The 22722-nt window shown below is 43.2% G+C and overlaps 2 protein-coding genes across 6 annotated transcripts in view; both read right to left on the minus strand.

The window, feature by feature from the left end:
• The window catches only part of FAM53B (family with sequence similarity 53 member B), a 110394-nt gene extending 108846 nt beyond the window's left edge, over positions 1 to 1548 (minus strand). Inside the window, exon 1 of the mRNA XM_053668554.1 lies at positions 1486 to 1548. The gene's annotated coding sequence lies outside the window, so the exon portion shown is untranslated. The remainder of the gene's footprint in view (positions 1 to 1485) is intronic.
• EEF1AKMT2 (EEF1A lysine methyltransferase 2) lies at positions 1395 to 19660 on the minus strand. 5 transcript variants are annotated; one of them, XM_053668556.1, is made up of 8 exons: positions 19515 to 19660; positions 18407 to 18472; positions 17790 to 17904; positions 10404 to 10511; positions 5509 to 5725; positions 3009 to 3134; positions 2091 to 2180; positions 1395 to 1786 (listed from the first exon to the last, which is right to left on the minus strand). In XM_053668556.1, the coding sequence occupies exons 1-8, from the start codon at positions 19646 to 19648 to the stop codon at positions 1665 to 1667; spliced, it is 978 nt and encodes a 325-aa protein (XP_053524531.1). In that variant the 5' UTR covers positions 19649 to 19660; the 3' UTR covers positions 1395 to 1664. The 5 variants fall into 5 exon arrangements, with proteins under 5 accessions (XP_053524531.1, XP_053524533.1, XP_053524532.1 ...); XM_053668558.1 differs by having other exon boundaries at positions 17786 to 17904; positions 19463 to 19552; XM_053668557.1 differs by lacking the exon at positions 2091 to 2180.
• Between the last annotated feature and the right edge of the window lie 3062 nt (positions 19661 to 22722).

A 22722-nucleotide genomic window follows, 5' to 3' on the forward strand; every position in this document is an offset into this window, starting at 1 on the left:
GAAAGTGCTGACACACTGCTCTCGTATTAGAAGTTAAGGAAGAGCAATGCGAGAAAACAACGAGGAGCAGACCTCCTCGATAAAGCAAACACTGTGTGCTTCACAGTTGGTAAAACCGAAACACTCTTTCTAAGGCTAATAACATGCACTTTCATCGCTCACTGTCCAAATGTCAAAAGTTAAAGCTTTTCAAACAGTGGTAAGTATTTAAAGTTTACGTAGGTGTCTTCAGTGATCCTAGTGCAAGGCAGGTGGTCACCTGAGTGGTTGATTAAATCTGCTCTAAATCAAACCACCGGCCCCTGTCCCAAGTCTGGGAAGAAACTAAAAAAAAAATTTAAAGGTTGCAATGCTAGACTTACCACTGGAGTTAACATTCGCCAAACAAACAAAAATTCTCTCCATTCTGTAACCCAACAGGCCTAAAAGCTAAAAACCATCAAATATCATGTCACTTTTTTAAAAACCTCACATGGTGACTCCAATAATAAAATACTAGCCCAAATAAAAAAACAGCGTTAAATATTAACATACCTTATCTTTTAAAAAACCCTAATAATAAACTATCTACTACACAGCCCCTAACCGGAAGGCCTCCTCCCTGCGTCCCTCAGGGCTCACGCAAACCTGCGGTGTAAGTCAGCTCACACCGCCTTGCCCAGAGGCAGGGTGCAATGCAGTTCCTGATTAGGCAAGTCTCTAAACACAAGCAGGGGGACCGTGGAGAGTAATGGAGGGTGACTCTCAGTCTCAGCCCCAGATCAGCCTGTCCCAAGGAGCCGCAGAGCTCCTAAACTCGACTGCCTGACTTCTGGACTCGCATTTGCTGAGGACCAGTCCCCCTTCCCCCACTGAACTGTCAACACCCGGAGGCAGAGGCTTAGAGCCTGGGAGGCAGCACGGGCTCCTGGTTTCTGAGCCGGCCCCAGGAAGAGCCCCGTCCCCACCCTGCCCTGGCTGTCTGGCGTGCAGAAACCAGAGTCGGGAATCCCTGCCAGGCACCACCGGGAGGTCCACCGAGATGGCCCAAGGCTAGCTCGCAGCAGTGTCTCTGGGCTGCCTTTCCTTCCACTTCTTCTTCATCCCTCAGTGTGCAAAACACCATCAGCCACAAAATACACGCTCACTTAATATTTCTAGGCAACTGATATATATTTACCTGATTTTGTTTAACTTTCTACATGAAAGCTAGAGGATTTTCTCAGATATTAAATACTTTTTTTAAATAGCCACCATTCCACCAAAAATAGTAGGCTTATTATATTTCATAAACACTCTACTAAAACATTAAAAAAGCTGTTTTGCTTATTATTCTGGCCCTGGAATAGTTTGGTCGACCCAATAAAAAGTTATATTCAATTCAATTTTACCAAGGCACAAAAGTCAAGAATACATGCTTTCTGAGAATTCATTTACTGCTTTAAAGTTTTTAACTGTTCATCAGGTACAGAAAATTGTTTTTAATCAAAAAGAAAAAATACTTACATTCAAATACAAAAGAGCATGTAAAACTATTCTCGGTCTGTCTCTAAAACCCACCCACGTCCACACTCATGGTCTCTGCTTCCGTCCGACATGTGCATCCGGTGCGCTTGCTACGCATGTACTTGCACTTGCACTTTCAGTGTCAGGTTCACTCTGACACGGAGCTCCTTTAAAAAAAGCTAACCGGATTTGTCCAATGAAAAGTCTCGCATTTTCTGGAAAACCAATGCTGCTACACTGCTTCCAGGTCGGCCTCCGAAGCTGAACTTGGGTGTTGGCAACTCTTCGACAAGTTCCAATCCTGTGAGACAAAATCCAAACACTCTAAGTAGGAGTTCAGTGCCACAGCCAACAGCGCATCTTCAAGTCCTTTATAAAGCCATGTGATCGCAAACACTGAATGGTGACCGCACTCCAGTCCACGACCTTCTGTTCCTACCGCACATGCATGTCGTGTGTGTGCACGCCCCGAAACACTTTGACAGACGGGGAACAGGCAAGACCACACACGAATCACAGAAAACAGGCCCTTCTTCTCCATTCCCCTCTCCTCCGCTTCCCATTTATCGTCCCTTCAGCTCTGCATCTCCTTGAGCCTACCTCACCTGTTTGCAGGAAGCAGCTAGCAGGTGTTGAGTTCCCACCCTGTGCCAGGCACCGTTCTGAGAGCTTCACAGGTAGTAACGCAATCTGATCTGCATCGCACATACAGAAAACTTAACACAGAAGGGCTAAGTAACGTGGAACTACAGATGAGTCTGTAAGATGAAAAGTTCTGGAGTGGGACAGCAGTGAGGGTTTGTACAGCACCGTTGGCGCGCTTGATGCCGCTGAGCCGCGCACTTAAAAACAGTTAATGCTGCATCTTACGTTACATGTGCGCGTGGGCCAAGTAGGGCTGCAGCTGTGAGCACGTGAAACACGGTGCTTACTTTTGTATTATTACTTCTTAATGCATTATTTACTGTTATTATTAACCTACTTTTTCCCACCTCTGTATTTTACCACAAAAAAGTTTGTCTTTTTTTTTTTTTTTTTTTTAGAACAAGACCCAAACTGAACTGATAAAGGGTCTGCCAAGGAACTAATAACTTTCAAAGCAGCACAGTGCGGTTTCTTTAAGGAAATAAATAACTTGCATTTCAAAATCCTGGGTTCAAGTCCCAGCTCTCCCACCTACTAAGCGGAAAACATGCTGGTCCAATGACCTTAACCAGGACCCTCAGTTTCTGTGCACGGGGGTTCCAGACACCAGTGCCCCATCTAACTCGCAGTGATTCTGCAAAGACCGGAGTAAGATAATGTGGCACTTTCCTGAACTATAAAATGAAATGAAAACTGACACAGAAAAAATATTAAAAGGGGCATATATATTATTGTATCAACTGGTGTTTTATATTTTGTTTCATTACACATTCAAATTCATATTCTTTTTTTTTTATCTTTAGAGGGGAAGGGAAGGAGAGAGGGAGAGAAATATTAATGTATAGTTGCCTCTTGTGCATCCCCTGCTGGGAACTGACCTGCAACCCAGGCATGTGCCCTGACTGGGAATTGAACTGCGATCCTTTGGTTCACAGGCCCGCGCTCAATCCACTGAGCTACACCAGCCAGGGTGAAATTCATATTCTCATCAAACTTCAGCAAACCTTAATAAATAACTAAATATTAAAATATGCCTTAAAAATTAATCATAGAAAACTTTTCCAAAGGACAGGCCCTTTGGTAACATTATATATTTTAACACTTGGTATATACATTGGTACACACCCATATTTATTTCTGAAATTTTACCTATGCTTAAAGTATTTCATAATAAAAATTTTCAAGAGAAAATAGAGCTGTGAATTTTCCAGGACTGCTCCTTGAACTCCCGGGACTAACCTTACAGAACTGAAGTTCCTATATTTCAAAGATAATACACCACAATACTAAGAGTGGTTATAATCCAGAGACAGATGATGGATGATTTTAATCTACATGCATATATGTTGAGATTAATATTTTCCAATTTTTTCAAAATGAATCCAGATTACTTTTGTAAGAAGTATGTTTGAGGTTTGTTTTGTTTTTGTTATTTAATTCAGTAGTTCTAAGAAAGACAAGTTCCTTGGACTCAAGTGAGAACATCCTAATATCTAGCAAATGTTTCAAGAGGTCCTCACCAAAATAAGTGAACACACCAAATGTTTATATAAATAGGGCTATGAAGGGAAAACGCGAGATTCATTTTCACAGCTTTATGAACACTTATAAAGAAAGTGCCTTCAAGATCAGTGAAGCTGGGTTTATTCTGTGCAAAAGGGACTCAGGAAGCCTGTCCTAGGGAGCGAGTGACAACAGCCCCAGCAGAGAGGCGCGGCCGTGAATTCTGTTAGTGTCCTCATCTGACACCCAAAACCATCTTCTAAGAGAGGCCTGCCTACAAATGTCTTCAATTGCATGTAACCATTTCTTTCCAAGTTCCTGTTGTAACATTTCGCTTACTTCAGTTCCTTATTCAACTCTGAAACTGAACATGAGTTGAAACACTCAGTCAGTGGTTCTCAGACCCAGACACGTCTTTAAGCTCTCCGTACCAGGCTGAAGTCTGTTCCTCATTATGAGAAACAGACAAATATGTTTTTGTCTGGTGGTTGCAGGGGAAAATGGGAACACCTGTATTTAAAGACCAGGAAAGGACCTTGCTTTTACACAGTGTAACTCTGAGCATGTATTAAAACTGTCAGGCTTCAGGAAGAGGGAACGGCCATTGATACGGGGCCTCGACAGTTCTAAAGGAAACAAATTTAACATGGAAGATAATAAAATCGACGACATGAAATAAGACACAATAAATCACATGTAATTCTTGTGCCCCGGAGGCAACAGTAAGGAAGCCACAGGCTCACGTTCCAGGCCTCAAACACATCAGCCTTCACACTCCAGAGCCTGCCTGAGCCGCTGGTGCAAACAAAGGGCGTGTGTTGGGTGTTCTACCACCTCGTCCCTCCTCACCAAGAATACAAGCTCTGAGATACAGCGCAGGAGATGCAGTTACACAGTCACTTCCCATTAGCCTGCGACAACTGAGGTTCAGATCTGAACCACAGATCGAGAACCATACCAACTGTTAACACTCGGTCCTGGACATTCCTCTCATTCCTTTAAAACACTTAATTCCAATCTGAAAGACTCTACGGATTAAACAAGCAAACACCAGTTATAAACACTCTGAGACTTTCCCAGAAATGCCCGTGCACTGACTGCATGAATAAGCTGGCAGGTAAAAGGTTCCCTGAAACATGCAAGGAGTGGTTTGCCAAAGAACTCAAAATGTTTGTGTACGTATTATCAATCCTCAATTCTCATAAAACCTCCACTTAGTAGACACAGCACCTGTTCTACTTTGGGGAAAAAGGATCCTGTCTTGGCACCAAAAATCTCGAGAAAGGTAGAGATTTCCTCAAGAATGAACAGGCGGTATTTCTACTGCCAAGCTCCCACTTCATTCCTGTGTACTGTTCGACACAATCGTCCCATACACACTGGAAACAGCAGGACAAGCCCTAAGTATCTGAATGACTGCTAAAGAGACACATAAAGTATCTGTAAAACTAAAGCTCTCATCATGTGAGACTTTAAAAAAATACTACTTCCATTTGCATTATTCCCAAGTACCACCAGTGTGTCGGTTCACTTAAGTCAGAAGCACAATATATGTGACTTCTTCGTTTGATTCTCTAAGTAACAGATTATATAGCTTAACTAAAGAACTTAATTTTTATAGGCTCATAAATTTTAGTACTTAACTGCCAGGATTTCTTGGAAATGTTTAAAAAGGACTCTGGATCTCAACCAATATTACTTCTTTGTGCTTTGCATATGCAGTTAAAAGTAATACCAAGATTATTAACAGAGAAGAAAAGTAGCTAATTCCCACAAATAGGAAAGTATAACACTATAATGCCAAAGGAAAAAAACCTACTTAGGAGCATAAACCCTGAGGTAAGTGCACATTTAAAACAACATGCAGCCAATTACCTTCACTGAATTCATTCAGCAACTCTTCCTTGGTCCAATTACATGAGGTTATTAGAAAAAAGCCTTTCACTTTCAACACCCTGGAGAGAGAGTTCACATACTGCTTCCTCTTCTCAACTGCATTATCAGGATTAAGGCTTATGGCATCGAAAGTCCCTTTGTCGATACAAACGTGAAATCCAGACAGCTCTGGGGAGAGATTCAGAAAGTCTTCCACCTATATTAAAAATCAATGCATATGTGAGAACAATTAACACACAATCTTTACCTAATTTAAGTGACAATCTGTAACAAGTTATAGATAAAAGTACCCATTCATTATGATGGCATTTTACATGTAATAAACATATTTTCAACTTTATAGCTAACTTTTATGTGCTTCATTCCAAGATCATTAAAGCTAAGATTAGTAAAAGAGACTGACAGCATTTCCTGGACATTCCAAATTTGGAAACAAATCAAAGCCAGGTGCACTGCCTAGTAACGCCAGCACAGAGCAGAGCTTGCCATTATTTCTGCTGGTAAGTAGAGTATTTGCATGTTCTTAAAAATAACAAAAATTGTCTGGAACTCAAACAGGTCACTAGGAATAAGATGACTGTTAGCTAAGATTACAAGCTGTGTGGCCTAAAGTAGACAGGAAAATAAAAGTCTCTTGCCTTGACTCAGCAGCTTACAAAGCAACTAATAGAATGAGTGGCCTAGCCCTGGCTGGGTGGCTTAGTGGATTGAGTGCCGGCCTGTGAATCAAAGCGTTGCCAGTTTGATTCCCAGTCAGGGCACATGCCTGGGTTGCAGGCCAGGTCCAGTGGGGGCCATGTGAGAGGCAACCACACACTGATGTTTCTCTCCCTCCTTTTCTCCCTCCCATCCCCCTCTCTAAAAATAAATAAATAAAATCTTAAAAACAAAAGGAATGAATGGCCTAAAGCTTAAGCAATTAAACAGCTGTGTAAGCTGCAATTGGGTAACTTCATGAATATGGCTCACTTTAGAACTTGGAAGTCAAACATCAGCCTCTCGTCCATGTCCAATGACCACTGACATTGTACGCACTTGACATAGTGGGGCACCCAATTTCATAAAATACTCGAAATGATTTGCCAATACGCAACTTTTTTTAATTCTAAAAAGCTACTTTGAAAAGGTAATTATGCAAGGAGCCAATGATTATTCATACAAACTTAATCAAGTCATCATAAATAGTGTATTATCTAGAACTCCCTATTGACTTAAAAAGGTGGACCTTATGTTTCCACACATTGGAACAGCGCCCTCCCCCTCACTCCCAAGCAGTCACTGTACCTGAGGCAACGTAATGACTACCACTCTCAGGAGCTAAGTTTGAAGATCTTCCTGTCCTAAATGCCTGCATGAAATTACACATTTATTCAACAAGTACTTCATAGACACCTATTAAATGCAGGAACTTTGTAGGCCCTAGGAATACAACAGCAATCAAAAGACAAAGTTCATTGCAGAAGAACATATCTTGTATTTTCTAAAGGGAAAGGCAAATAATAAACAAGCTAAACAAGTGACTTCAGATAAAGTGCTATGAAGAAAATAAAAACAATAACGAAGACGGTGAACGGCTGGGACGAGAAACGTATCAGAAAAGGCGGTCAGCTCAGGCCTCTCTAAATAGTCCAGCAGGGATTTATTTCAGCGATGAACAGGAGCCAAACAAGCCAAGGAAGGTCTCAGCAACTCCTCTTGGCAGAGAGCACCCGGCGTAAGGGTGGGAGGACAAAGGTGAGACCCCCCACGTGCAGACAGAAGCAGAAACGCCTGCATGCAGCCTTGCTGACAAAGAGGGAAGAGAGCTCTGGGAGGCTGGGTGGGGCCCAGCTTCCATTCTGAGCAAAAGGGGAAGCCCCCGGAGGCTGAACACGGAAGTCCCAGAGCTGATTTGCATAGTAAGGATCACTCCTGGGGCTGCCCTGTGGTGACACTCGCTGGGTGGCTGGAGGGGGAGCAACAGGGAGGCCCTTTGAGTGGCTGCTACAGTTGTCTTGGCAAGAAAAGATGGTGGCTCAGGTTTGCGGGGGAGCGTTAGAAACGCCAAGGAATGACTGCATTCCTGATTTGCTCTGAGGATAAAACCAACCAAATTGGACATAGAATTCAAAGAAAAGAGAGGAATCAAGGATGGCTCCTTGGGTTTTGGGTTAGTGCAACTGGGAAATGAATGGTGGTATCATCGGAGAGACTGGAAGGGGAGTGGGGGGATGCGGGTTAAAGGAAGAAGGCAAGAGTGTCACTTTAGGACAACTGCCAGCCGAGATGGAGGCATAGGTAGACACACTGTGTCTCCTCGCACAACCAAAAGAAGGACAACAAATTTCAAAACAAAAAACAACCAGAACTGCCAGAAAATCGAACTGTATGGAAGTTCGACAACCTAGGAGTTAAAGAAGAAACATTCAACCAGACCAGTAGGCGGGGCGGGGACAGGCAACAGGGCAGAGAGGACTAGGGTGGGCAAGGCTGCAGCTGGCAGGTGAGGTGGTGGACTGCGGTCCCACATTCATGTGCAGATAAACCAGGAGGAACAACTGGGGGAGCAAGACAGACTGCCCTACCCAAAGTTTCAGTGCGGGGAAATAAAGCCTCAAACCTCTGACTGAAAACACCTGTGCGGGTTGAGCGCCAGCGGGAGAAACTCCCAGTCTCGCACAAGAGTTCATTGGAGAGACCCACAGGGTCCTAGAACATACACAACCCCGCCCACCCAGGAGTCAGCACCAGAAAGGCCCACTTTGCTTGTGGGTAGAAGAGGAAGTGACTGAAATCCGGCAGAGAGTGGAGCAAGCGGCACTGTTCCCTCTCAGACTGCTCCCCGACATACAGGGTCACAACGCAGCCACGTGGGCTGCCCCACCCTGGTGAATACCTAAGGCTCTGCCCCTTACTATGTAACAGGTGAGAAGAAGAGACAAAAATAAATGGCCCAGATGAAAGAACAGATCAAAGCTCCACCAGAAAAAATACAACTAAGTGATGAAGAGATAGCCAATTTATCAGATGCAGAGTCCAAAACACTGCTAATCAGGATGCACACAGAATTGGTTGAGTATGGTTGCAAATTAGATGAAAAAATGAAGGCTACACTATGTGAAATAAAGGAAATGTACAGGGAACCAACAGTGGCAGGAAGAAAACCAGGACTCAAATCAACAGTGTGGACCAGAAGGAAGAAAGAAACATTCAAGCAGAACACAATGAAGAAAGAAGAATTCTAAAAAATTAGGAGAGGCTTAGGAACCTCCGGGACATCTTTAAATGTTTCAATATCCGAATCAGAGGGGTATCAGAAAAAGAAGAGGAAGAGCAAGAAATTGAAAACTTATTTGAAAAAATAATGGCGAACGTTCCCAATCTGGCAAAGGAAATAGACTTCCAGGAAGCTCAGAGAGTCCCAAAGAAGCTGGACCCAAGAAGGAACACACCAAAGCACACCATAATTATATTACCCAAAATAAAAGATAAGGAGAGAATCTTAAAAGCAGCAAGAGAAAAGGAGACAGTTACCTACAAAGGAGTTCCCATAAGACTGTCAGCTGATTTCTCAAAAGAGACCTTACAGGCAAGAAGGGGCTGGAAAGAAGTATTCCAAGTCATGAAATCCAAAGACCTCCATCCAAGATTGCTCTGTCCAGCAAAGTTCTCATTTAGAATGGAAGGGCAGATAAAGTGCTTCTCAGATTAAGGTCAAGTTCAAAGAGTTCATCATCATCAAGCCCTTATTATATGAAATGTTAAAGGGGCTTACCTAAGAAAAAGAAGATAAAAAATATGAACAGTGAAAGGACAGCAAACTCACAGTTATTAACAACCACACCTAAAACAAAAACAGACTAAGCAAACAACTAGAACAGGAACAGAATCATAGAAATGGAGAGCACATGGAGGGTTATCAGTGGGGGGAATAAGAGGGGGAGAGAATGGGGAAAAGGTACAAAGAATAAGTAGCATAAATGGTAGGTAGAAAATAGACAGGGGGAGGTTAAGAATAGTATGGGAAATGTAGAAGCCGAAGAACTTATATGTATGACCCATGGACATGAACTAAAAGGGAGGGAATGCTGGTGGGAGGGGGGTGGAGGGCAGAGGGGAATAAAGGGGAGAAAACAAGACAAATGTAATAGCATAATCAATAAAATATATTTTAAAAATAAATTAAGGCCCTGGCTGGTGTAGCTCAGTGGATTGAGCGCGGGCCTGCGAACCAGACAATTGCGGTTCAATTCCCAGTCAGGGCACATGCCAGGGTTGCAGGCAGGTTCCCTGCAGGCCAGTTCCCAGCAGGGGACGCACAAAAGGCAACCATACATTGATGTTTCTCTCTCTCTCTCCTTCCCTTCCCCTCTAAAGATAAATAAATAAAATCTTTAAAAATAAATAAATTAAAAAAAAATTAATTAATTAATTAAAACAAAGCTCTCACAAAAAAAAAAAAAGAGTATCACTTTGGACTAATTGAGAGACTATTAACTATGCTAATGAATTGTAAAATACAGTTTGTATATAACTCTAGAGCTCAGAGGAGATGCCTAAGCTAGAAATACAAATGAGACCTCATCTCCCTACAGATCACAAAACAAACTAAGCAGCTTCTGGTGGCATTTCCCACTTTACGTACCAACAACGTTTGGATCTGGTCACTGCAAAGTTAGGTGTTACTGGTGTGTGTTTGCAAACACCAGGGGGAAGAGGGGGGATGAGTAAACCTGCACTCAAGGAAGAAAATCACTTCCCAAGCTGACCAGACTACACATTCTTAAAAATGTCCCATTTTAGATTGTTTATGGTTAACATACTCTAGAAACATCTCCATTTTATAACTTTTATTAGAAATACAAATAAGTTACAGTAATGTAAGTAATAGTTACCTTCAGCTTAATGTCAGAGAAGCCTTCTTGCTCTATGACACTCCCAGACAGCTGTATTGCAGGGGGAGAGTAATCAATTCCAGTAATATCAGAGAAACCAAGCTTTGCCTAGAGACAGAGAAGGAGTTTTATGCTTCAGTTTTAAAAAGTTGTAATACACTGTTTCACCCACAAATTATAACGTTCTCTCAGGACTAGGGCCATTTTATTTATTCTCAATGGATCAAGTAACATATACCGTCTAATAATCTACAATGTTTAAATTTTATTGTAGAATCCAAATAGAAAGTAAAACTTTAAATTTATAGAATGTGACAATTCATTTGCTTTTATAATATCTGATTTCCTTTTCAAAAGGAAATTCATTTTCTCAAAGATAATGAGAATACTTGTATGTATAATATTTCTGCCCTCGAGCAGAAAAATGTGGCATTAACTTTTGACGTTGAGATGCTGTAATTCACACATAAATGTGTCATAAATTTTACTTAACACGTTATATGAATAAATTCAATCAACGTATATGACATAAGTTCTTGATGTTAAATGTTCACTCAGTGTAATTACACGTTACAGAACTCTCCAACGGCCTGTGATTACATGTGCATAGTATTTTTTGTTTTTGCACTAGTTCATACGTCTCCATAGATCTTTACAAAACACCTGTGAGGCGGGGCCAAAGAGGCGGAGAACGCTCGCTGGGCTACGAGCTCTGAGACGGAAGCGGGAGGGCCGGCGGCTGACCTGCCCTCTGAGCCCGTCCACAGGAGCCTGGCACCCTGGCAAAAGGGTGGTGGCTTCTGACTCCACCTCCACCACCTGACTATGCTGAACATTCTCAGACCAATCAAGCTAACAGCCACGTCAAAGGACGTTTGACGAAAAGAAGCTGCAAAGTACAGAGAAGCCTGAAATTGTTTCTGCTCTTCACAATTTACTAAATGATTACCTCCTTCAAAATTTAACCTACTCCAACACCACCCATCAAGACTTACCCAGACTTTTCAATCCTGAGTGACTGATTTCTAATCTAAACTCAAGTGCATACCAATTATTTCCACAGAGCATTTTGCTTCCTTTGATTGTTTTTAATCTTAAAATCTAATGTCCTCCTCTGATGCCGACTTCCTATTCTTTCAGCTGTCTCCCTCCATTCGCTCTGAGGTCTTCATTTCCCCGCCGTTCCCCTCAACGCCTCCTCCATCATCTAGAACAGCAAACGATTCTGAGAATTGACTCTGACCGACTCGCTCTCATCCCGTGCCTGCTAACTCTTCCAGCAGAGCTTGTAAAAACCATGAACAGATGTCTTAGGGTTTTACAACAATCATCCAAAGCCTCAAAATATCTCCAACAAATTTCACGTTCAGTTTCTGGCACTCAGTGAGAAATAAACAGACATTCAAGGATACTATAAATGACCAAAACCAAGGGGAAAAACTGACATTAGAAAAAGACCAACAAAAGACATAAATAAAAGAAGGTAAGAAACAGATTTTGAAACAATTAAAATAAATATTAACAATTTGGAGAATGCTGCCAGATCATTGAAAACTGTAGCAAAAAAAGCAAACAAGTAACAAATTAAAAATGCAATGATTAATTTAATAAACTGAGGGTGAACTTGATAGCAAATTAGACACACAAAAAATTAGTCAGTTGGAAAAAATGTCAGAATACCTGTTAAGCATACAATGACAAAAGGATAGAAAATTAAAAACAGGAAAGAACAAAAAAGACATAAAATAGCACAAAGTATAATATCTAACATATATATGATAGGAACCTTCAAGGGAGAGAAAATGAGACTGGCAGAAGAGAAAATGGTATATTGCTAAGCATTTTCCAATATCAACAATGGACCCCATGCCAAAAATTCAGTACGTTCTATAAACCTAAGGCATAATGTAAACAAAGAAAACCAGTATATTTTAATATAACTGATGAAAACTAAAAACAGAAAAATCTCAAAAGCTTATCCAAGGATAAGAGTGGGGGGCAGAAACTGCCTTCGGGAGATCGATGATAAATAAGACTGATGAGTGACAATAAGCCATAAAAAATGAAAGCCAAAGATAATGAAAGAAAAATGCCAGTCCAAAATCACACAGCACATCTACACATCAAAAGTGTTCTCAGATTCAAAAAGCCCGGGGAACCCCAAATAGGGCAAGCCCCAAGAAACCCAAGCAGCAGCACGTCATAGGCAAACTTGTAAAAACTAAGACAGAAAGAATCTTGAAAGCATCCAAAAAATGCCACGCTGCTTACAGGAACACAACGATTCCAATGACTGCAGGATTCTCATCAGAATCCATGGAGGTCAGAAAGAAGAGATACGACATTTTTAACATACTGGAAGAATTAAGAATTCTATATTCTGCAAAAACATCCCTTAGGAATGAAGGCAAAATAAAGACATTCTCAGCTGAAGAAATGCTCAGAAAATTCCTTGCCAAGAAACCTCCTCTAAAATAATTCCCAGAAAGTCACTCAGACAGCCCGGGCGGGATGGCTCGGCTCCCTCCCGGCCTTTCCCTCTAAAGTCAACAAACATCCTCAGGTGAGGACAGACGGATAAATGTGAGTAAGTAAATAAAGGCTAACAGACCCGAAGGACCCAGACAGAGACTTGGACACACACCACGTGACACAGGACAGAGGTGCAGTGCGGGAAACGGGGAACATTTCATTCAATCAGTGGTGCTGGGTGACCTCGATATTCTCGGGAAAAAATAAACATGGACCTCCACCTCGCAAGGCAAACAACTGATCGGTTTACGCTGGTTTCCTTTTCTGTGAAAAGGAAAACAAAAAAGATTCTAGAACACACAGGAAAATATATTTGTGACTCTGGGGAAGCAAAGATTTACTATATGGTATTCAAAAATCACTAATCATTTTATTTCATTTAAGATTTTATTTATTTTTAGACAGAAAGGAAGGGAGAGAAAGAGAGAGGGAGGGAAACAGATCAGTTGCCCCTTGCACAGCCCCGACTGGGGACCTGGCCTGCAACGCAGGCATGTGCCCTGACTGGGAGTTGAACCAGCAACCTTTCGGTCTACAGGGCAAGCACTCAATCCACTGAGCCACAGCAGTCGGAGCTTAAAACAGTACATATTAAGCTTTAGTAAAATTGAAGAACCTCTGTTGTTCATCCAAAAATAGTATCGCACAAGTGAAAAGGCAAACCACAGATTAGATAAAGAAATTTGCAATACAAAGGTCACATATACAGAAATATGAAGAACACCTACAAATCAGTAAGAAAAAAACAGGCAACCCAATTGTTATTTGGAGAAAAAACTTAAATAAGCATTGCACAAAAAAGAAGCAAACAGCCAAAAAACACACAAAAATATGCCTGAGACAGTGACTCACCAGGGAAATGAGAATAACACCATGAGATACTGCTACGCACCTACCAAAGTCACTGCAACTGCACAGACCGACAAGGCCAGGGGTCCCACAAGACCACATGGCGTGACTGGCACGCCCGCATACTGCCTGCCGGGGACATGACCCAGCAGGGCCACTTCGGAAAACTGGTGGTATTCGTAACAACACAGGACTGGAGACAGGCCTCATGTCCATCAACAGGAGAGTGAATGAGTGAATGACTAAATAAAGAAGTAGACTATGGCTATTTTCATACAGTACATGGATACACTATACTGAAGCAATCTAGCGTACATACAGCAAATCCACGCTCAGCAAAAGCAGCCAGATGGGAAAAAATACTTCCACAACAATATCATGATACCATTTATACTGAGTCAAAAACAGACAAAACTCAATGTAATGGAGAAAGAATAATCTCTTCAACAAATGACAGGTGAAAACAATTTGACATTCAAATGCAAAAAAAAAGGAAGGAAGGAAGGAAGGAAGGAAGGAAGGAAGGAAGGAAGGAGGGAAGGAAGGAAGGAAGGAAGGAAGGAAGGAAGGGGGGGAAGGACGGACCTCAACCAGTATCTCAAATCTTAAACAAAAGTTAACTCAAGCCCTGGCTGGTGTAGCTCAGTGGATTGAGTGCAGGCCTGCAAACCAAACAACCGCAGTTCAATTCCCAGTCGGGGCACATGTCTGTGTTGCAAGCCAGTTCCCAGCAGGGGACACATGAGAGGCAACCACACATTGATGTTTCTCTCCCTCTCTCTCCTTCTCTTCTCCTCCCTCTAAAAATGAGTAAATAAAACCTTTTAAAAAAATTAACACAAACAAACCACAGATCTAAATGTAAAGGGAAAACTCTAACTTTTAGGAGAAAATAGACAAGAAGGCCTATGTGACCTTGGTGTAGACAGAGCTGTTTAATATGACAACTATCCATATGACAAAACCTGTATGGAAGCAAAATCCATGAGAAAAATTAATAAATTTGATTTCATCAAAATCAAGAAGCTCTAGCCCTGGCTGGTGTAGGTCAGTGGATTGAGCACCAGCCTGCAAATCAAAGGGTCACCAGTTCGATTCCCAGTCAGGGCACATGCCTAGGTTGCCAGCCAGGTCCCCCAGGGGGTGGGGGGGACTTATGAGATGCAATTACACACTGATGTTTCTCTCCCTCTCTTTTTCCCTCACTTCCCCTTTATCTAAAAATAAATAAATAAATAAATCTTTTTTTTTTTTTTTGTAAAGAACTTCTGCTCTTCAGAAGAGACTGTTGAGAACAAAAAAAAAAACAAGCCAAAAAATTGGGAGAAAACATTTACAAATCACTTACCTGACAAAGAACTTATATCCAGAACACATAAAGAATTCTCAAACCTTAACAAACTAAACAAATAGCCCCATTTTATTTTTTAATATTTTATTTATTTATTTTTAGAGAGAGGGGACGGGAAGGAGATAGAGAGGGAGAGAAACATCAATGTGTGGTTGCCTCTCATGTGTCCCCCACTGGGGACCTGGCCTGTGCCCTGACTGGGAATAGAACCAGCGACCCTTTGCTTCGCAGGCCCGCGCTCAATCCACTGAGCTACACCAGCCAGGGCTCAGATAGCTCCATTTTAAAATGGCAAAAGACTCGAACCCACATTGCAGCAGAAAAGATGCATAAATGGAGAATAAGCATGTGCACGGTGTTCGGCGTCACTCATCACCAGAGAAACAAAAACTGAAGCCACGACAAGAAACCAGTACAGCTGGTGTCAGAAACCGCCTGCCGTACAAGGACAGAGGTCGGGATGGAGCTTCGCTGGGATGGAACCCAAGGGAAGGGCACAGGGGCCCTCCGCGCAGTTCACAGTGATCCCTTCCCCGGTCAGGCTGATGAGTCCAACAAACGAGTTCATTTTGTAAAAGCTACACACGGCTGACCTGCTCACTTTTCTACATGTACCTCACACTTCACTTAATAACGACACTTCCCAGGAGACACGTGGCTTCACCTGTGAATTCTACCAAACATTTATGGTAAAAGAAAACACCATTTGCCAACAAACTCTATCAGAAAGTAGAGTCTCCTTTAATGATGCCCTCGTAACCTGACACCAACACTTATAAAGGACACAACGGGAAGAAAAATTACAGGACAATCTTTCTCACAAAGCTGCAAAAATCCTAAAAATATTAACACACTGAATCTCTCTATATAAATTGGGTAATATATAAACACTGGGTTTTCCAGGAATGTATTTAACATCCAAAAATGGGAGATGTAGGTCACAAACAGGAACAGACTAAAAGGAAAATTCTTTTTAAAAAAATATTTTATTTATTTATCTTTAGAGGGGAAGGGAAGGAGAGAGGGAAACATCAATGTGTGGTTGCCTCTTGTGTGTCCCCTACTGGGAACTGGCCTGCAACCCAGGCATGTGCCCTGAATGGGAATCGAACCGAGGTTGTGTGGTTCACAGACCTGTGCTCAATCCACTGAACTACACCAGTCAGGGCAGAAGATTCTTATAATTACCTCAATTGATACAGGAAATAATTTGATAAACAAGATTCATGGGAAACACATTCATTCACACACACACACACACCCCCAAAGCAGAAACAGGAGGAAACTTCCTTACTCTAATAACAGAGCTGTCTACAAAACAAACTCATAAGCTAACATCATACCTAAGAGTAAAATAGTGAAAGTGTCCTCCGGAAGGGGGAACAACAGACAAGGATGCCTCCGTCACCGTTCATTGTCAACACTCTACCGGAGGTCCTAGCCAGGGTGAAAAGGGGGAAAAGTTCTAAAGGGTTGAAAGGAATGACAAAAACTGTCATTATTCACAGGGTGCATATATGTTTATAGGCACGTAGAAAAATCTAAATCTACAGTTAAACCATTAGTCTCAAAGGAGAAATCATTAGCTTCTGCAAGTAAACTACTAAGATCCAAAGGAATCTACAGGCAAACAGCAGAACTAATACATAAGCCCTGCAGAAAGGAAATCTCCGACAGCAATCCACAGGGATGAACTGCTGCTACCTGCACCACCACCGGTGAATCTCCCAGAATGCCCAGAGCAAGACACCAGAAAGAACACGCAGGGAGGCCTGCCACTTAAATATTCCAAACAGGCGAGTGAACCTGTGATATTAACACCCCCACTACACGTTCAGAAAGGAAGAAGGGAGTGATTTAGAGAGGACTGATAAGGAGTTCAAGCGAACTTCGAGACTCTAATATTCCACTTCTTGACCAGGGTGATAGAGACACAGCTGCGTTCCCTTTGTGATAACACACTGAGCCACGGTCTTTTGATTTGTTCCCTTTAATACATGTATACCATACCTCAATGGTTCAGAAAAGTTTATTACAAATTTTTCTAATCTCATTCCTCCGACACATTTTCACTGCTCCCCTTAGTCTAAAAGTGAAAGCTAAGCTCTTGGGCACGGTATACTATGATATGGCCCCTACCTTTAACTCAGTCCTCCTCTCTGTCCACCCCGCACACACACTTTACCCTTCCATCTCCCAGACCATTCACAGGCCCAGCACCCGCTAGGCTCTGCAAACCTCTGTGCCTTTAACTGTTGTCACCACTGCTTGAGATGCTCACCCTCTATACACCCCACCCACACTCAGTACACAAGTCATCTCCGACTTATACACAAAGACTTCTGGAGTTTTGAGCTACAAGAAACCAACAGAAATTGCCTAGTCAAAATCTTCAGGAAAGAATTGAAGCCTAGAAAAATTAAGCAGCGTGGTCAGAGTCAAGGCTGCACCAAGACCAGGACTCAGGTGCCCTGGCTTCTCACTTAGTTCCTTCTCACAGTCCACGCAGTCCCTTTCGAACCACATGACTTCTCAAAGCACGTGGCATGCCTGCTTTACTACTTTAGATTTAGCTGGTCAGTATCCTCGCCTGCAAGCTTTTTAAATTGCATTTTAAAATTGAGCTCTAACACATGAATACTAAAAGTACCAACAAGTTCAACCAGGAAAACACCATTTCCAGTTCCAATATCAAGCACTGAAGCATCCAGTGGAATCTTTTGTTTCTGCATCCACCTTATCAGTCGATTCATACTCTCTTCCCCAAACCTATTAAAAACAGGAAATCAGTTAATCAAACAACAAAGGGATATAGAGTAAAGGTTACAACTATATTTCACTTAAGTAGATCATTCAACAAGCTCAATTAGCCTTTTTTGAAAGTAAATGGTAATAGTAATGTTTGTAACCACTTAAGCTTCATTTCTACTATTATTTAGGAAAAAAATGCATCCAAGAATAAATCAGGTTGGTATATTACTAATGTTGCTCTGCATCAGCATAAACACTTGTATGCATCAATGGTTCAAAACTGCATTGCTTATTTTAAAAGGACAATTACAGGAAAAAAGTCATTTCATAACACCATCGTCAAATTTAAATCTAGACTATTAAAAGTAAGAAGTTCTTTAAATCTACCCGCTAAAGCCAGAATCAGCTCAAGGCTGCCAAGATTTCCAGGTCATCTTTCTCTGGGATATACACTTAAAAGATAAAGATTCACACACACAGGATCTTGCAGATCATAATTCCACCATTCTTTGTAACTCACCAAATTTCTCCTCTGTCCCCATATTCTTGGAAATTGTTCAGTCCTCTCTCATAGACAGCATCCCAGCTATACAAATGATCAAATGCAAAGCAACTTGAGTTAAACTGTATTACGAATTAAATGTATGTTTCAGATGTTACAGATTTGTAACAGACGTGTAAAAGCATGATTAGTGTTATAAATAAGTGCACATAGCCCAAATCTCTTAACATTTTTGTGCTTTAAAAAAATGAAAAACATAGACAAACAGAATAAGCGCATGCATGTAAAGCACTCAGAACAACACCCGACACATAAAAATGCTACGTTTTCGCTTACAAAAATACAACAAAGTATTTGTTCAAGGATCCCTTAGTCCCAAACATAAGTCCAAACTTTCCGTTTAAACTATGTGGAAACAAGGATTGTCTACTAACAGTGGTTATTCACAATGGAACTCACCAAAGAGAAGCTCTGCTTAAGGGATATTTTAAGATTTACTCTTTCCTTTTAAGTCCTCCCTCTCCCATCATTTGCCTTCTCTTCCTAGAATCCCCTTCATCTTTCTGGACTCCCCTGCTCCCTCTCACCCCTCCAAGTTACCTCTCATCCTTACCTTTCCCCGCAGTCTTTCACTCCTTCACCGAGTAACCCATTAAATGATTCCAAAGCATCCGTTTCAGGTCACATCACTGCCTCCCACTCCCTCCTCTGGTCACCCTACACTCCCACCAGTTCGAGCTCCCACAGCCCTACCCTCGTCCCCTTAGCCTTTCCCATCCGTGGCCCAGCAGATCTTCCCCACCCTCTCCCTCGTTCCCCAGGCCTGCTCCTCAAGTTCAAGACCCTTAAAAGGCCTCCCCAAGAGGTTCAGAGACCCACGAGCCCATCAGATGTCAACCCCATTAAATGTCTCTTAATCGTCCCCAAAGGGGCCCCTCGGGATTCCGTGCCACCACCCCCTCCACCGCTTACGCTCTCCTAAGGCAAACCTTCATGCTTCCTCCGTCACGCACCCCAGGCTGTCCCCATTTTCCGAGACCCCCCCCCCGGGGCCCATCACTCCCGGTCCCCTACCCTGGGGCGCACTCCAGGCAGCGCCACTCATCCTGCCCTGCGCGACACTCACTGCTGTCGGGTCCCCAGGGCCGACGGGGCAAAGTCAGCCCCTCCGGGACTGCCCTCTCGGGACCCCGACGCGACCTCGGCGCCTCCTCCTGCGATCATGCTGCTCCGCGCCCGCGACCGCCGAGTGGCCGCCATAGAGATGAGGCGCGGGGCAGCGCGGACGTGCTGGGTGGCGTCTCTAGGCACAAGGGAGGCTGCCGTCTCTACTGCTCCCGGCCCGCTGGGTCCAGGCTCCACCTTCGTCCCCCAAACACAGACTTTGGCCAGGCTGGGCCTCGCCTCTGCCTTCTGCCCCCTGCATCTAAGGTCAGGTGCCAGCCCTTCCTCAAGGTGCTCGCCAGCGGGCCACTATATTTGGGAACTGTTGTTTGTAAGGGACTATTCAAGGTGCTGAATTTTGGAAAAAGACTGGCGGTGGATAAACCACACTAAAAACGTAAAGCCCACACTGCTCAACCCAAACACACAAATCACCTCATCTCTCCGCACTGTGGGCAGATCTGGGAATCATTGTTTGGCTTCCGGCTAATTCAATTCTATTTGTGGCTGGGATTCTGCCTCGAAAATAACATTCTGGCCTCTTCTGCCAGGACATCACTAGGTGGACATGGGAGTTTATGCCCAGAGAAAAGAATGTCCTATAACCCCACCCCACCTCACCCCAAAACACACCAGTCTACGGGATCGGAGTGTTGCGGAAGAAAGAGTGCTGGGTGGGAGTCCGCACATCCGGAGGCCCCTCTCCCCTCCGCCCTCGCCTGGCGCCCTGCCGGTCCAAGACTCCCAACGTCTGTGTGCGTCCCTTTCCACACCTGGACCTCGCCCCATGTAGATGGTGACTGTCCTACGAGATTGCTCAGGACCAGGGATGTGGAAATTCCTCTGCGTCTTGGTCTGACTGCCGTTGGTAGTTCCGCAGCGCAATGCAAGAGATCTTATGTGCCCAAGGTCTGCAAGGTTTTTTGCAGCAGCAATGACATACTGGTAGTTCAATGTCCTAGGCAAGGACCTCTGGCAAGGGAAGGCCCCTGGCAAGGCTACCTTCAAACCAAAAGGAAACTTTCCTAGGCCACGTTTCTGTTGACTCTGCAGACTAAGTCCCCAGAGGTAAACAATCTCAGCAGTTGCCTTTCCAGCTCCCAGAAATCCCAATTAGGACAGAATGTGCATCTTCTCCTATACAAGGCATTCCAAGATCTCCAGGCAACCTCCAGTGACAAAATGCAGTAAAAGACAGAAGGGAGTCCATGTGTGTAGTGATTAAAGAACCCACGAAAGAGCGTAAGTAACCTTATTACAGAGTAATAAAACCACCGGATGCCACAGCCAATTAGTGCAGCCCTGGGCGAATGGTTGTTTTCATCTTTTCTAGACTTTAGATGCTAGAGAAAGCAAGCTTGAATGTGACTGACTGGGTCTTAAGAAGTTTTAGGTTATAATTATGAAGTACCCATGAAAGATAAAGCCATCTGCAATCTGATGTCTTGCCAACACTTAAGTTGTTTTCACTGTGTGTGATGAATGCTATAAACACTTGTTGGTACGGAGCCCTGGAAAAACCCACGGTTTATAAAGAGTTCCTTCTGTGGCTCTGGGATTGCTCTGGCTGTTTAGTCCTGAAGGCTGTGTAGGGTACCACCTCTGATCACTCAGGACAACGAGATTCTTGGGGGAGGAGGGAGAAGCTTAGTCCCAACAGAGTTGCCCATCACCAGGGAAAAGCTGTAACATGCCCAGGAACACAGTGCCTCGCACCGGTGCCTGTTTCATGGGGCAGGAGGACAGATCTGCAAGTCCTAGGGGTTGCCTGTCTCTCTCTCTCCGCCTGCCAATTCCTGCCACACGGTACCCTGCTCACCTACAATATGTCTGGAACTGGGCTTTCTAGAGTTCTCAACAGCTTCCAAGTTGGCAAGTCAAGGGTCAAGTTCCAGGCTTCACCTCTCTTGATGAATCCCGCAGGGGTCAACACAGCTTAGCACACCTTTCTTCGAAACCCTTCCTTTTCCCCTATCACCACCTGCTCTTAAGTGAGTCTTCAAAAAGGGCTCAAGATGGACTGCCAGGGTTTAGCCTTGGCTTTGCCATGTGTGGCTGTGGGTGAATTCCTGTGCTTCCCAAGGCCTCTGTGTGCCCGTTCTTGTAACAAGGATAATAATAGTGCCTATGGCATAGGGCAGCTGTAGAGATGAATGAGATGATTTCTATAAAATCCTATGTGCCTGATGTATAAATGCTCAGTAAATGCAACCTCAGTTTGTTTAACCACAAAATAGAGTTTAAAATGGGTCTATTTCAGAAGTTTGTTAGCAAGATTAAATGTCAATACACTGTACATGTGAAGAGCCTAACAGAGCCTGCCAGATGATGGGTGTTTATTCAGTAAATGTGAGCTATTGTTCTCACTATTAGTGACTTCCAATTCCACCCTCTACCATCAGCTCCAGACTCCTACTGCAGCAGCCTGGATGATGCCTTGTTACATTAAACTCAACTCGAAGCTCCCACGCCTCCAGACCCTCTCTTTCCTGTGTTCTCATCCCGCTGGTGTCTGACCATCCTACCCTCTCACAGGGCAGAGTGTCCTTCTAGTCCTTTCCTCGTGCTCCCCACACAGCTCCTCCTGGTCTTGGTGTCTGGGCTCGGGGTTGTTTTTCAACCTTCCTCTGCCTTCTTTTGGGTTTTCTCTGCCTTCTTTTGGGTTGCTCAGGCTCACAGGTCACAAAAGCCATATGTTTTGACAGATTTTGAAGACCGCTGACTGATCAAAATGGGAGGTCAAGAGCGATTCCAAGGTTGTCCTGCCCAACTGTCCAAAAAACAGTTCTATTTACTTGGAAAGAATGCAGTAAGAGTTTTGTGGGCGATCAAGAGCCCAGTTTTGAACCAGAAAGATGGAACTAATGAAAGAATAATGATTAGAAAGGTGAGTTTGTTCTTTCCTTGAGTTTCTTTTCCTAACTTTGTTATAATTTATTTTCACTTTTACTTATTATTTATGTCGTTTGCATCCTCTTTTGATTATTACTCATTTCACTTGTCTTCCCTTGTACCCAGAATCCAATCGCTTCTTTTACCATCCTCCGCCACCCTCACTTCCCAATTTCACTTCTAACCACCCCGCAAAACACCATCACCCCGAGTCTGGATTATTGTAATAATGTCTTCTCTCTCCCCTGGCAATATATTCCTGACATTGCAGCCAGAAT

This window comes from Artibeus jamaicensis, unplaced genomic scaffold (assembly GCF_021234435.1).
Source record: "Artibeus jamaicensis isolate MK-2021 breed Jamaican fruit bat unplaced genomic scaffold, CSHL_Jam_final contig_490, whole genome shotgun sequence".
Lineage (NCBI taxonomy): Eukaryota > Metazoa > Chordata > Mammalia > Chiroptera > Phyllostomidae > Artibeus > Artibeus jamaicensis.

Coding starts and splice junctions, on each gene's coding strand:
- EEF1AKMT2 (XM_053668556.1), bottom strand. CDS start 19,648: ATGGCGGCCACTCGGCGGTCGCGGGCGCGGAGCAGCATGATCGCAGGA. Junction 18,473..19,514: donor GCCCTGGGGACCCGACAGCA/GTGAGTGTCGCG, acceptor TCATTTGTATAG/CTGGGATGCTGTCTATGAGA. Junction 5,726..10,403: donor TCTCTGACATTAAGCTGAAG/GTAACTATTACT, acceptor TTTTTAATATAG/GTGGAAGACTTTCTGAATCT.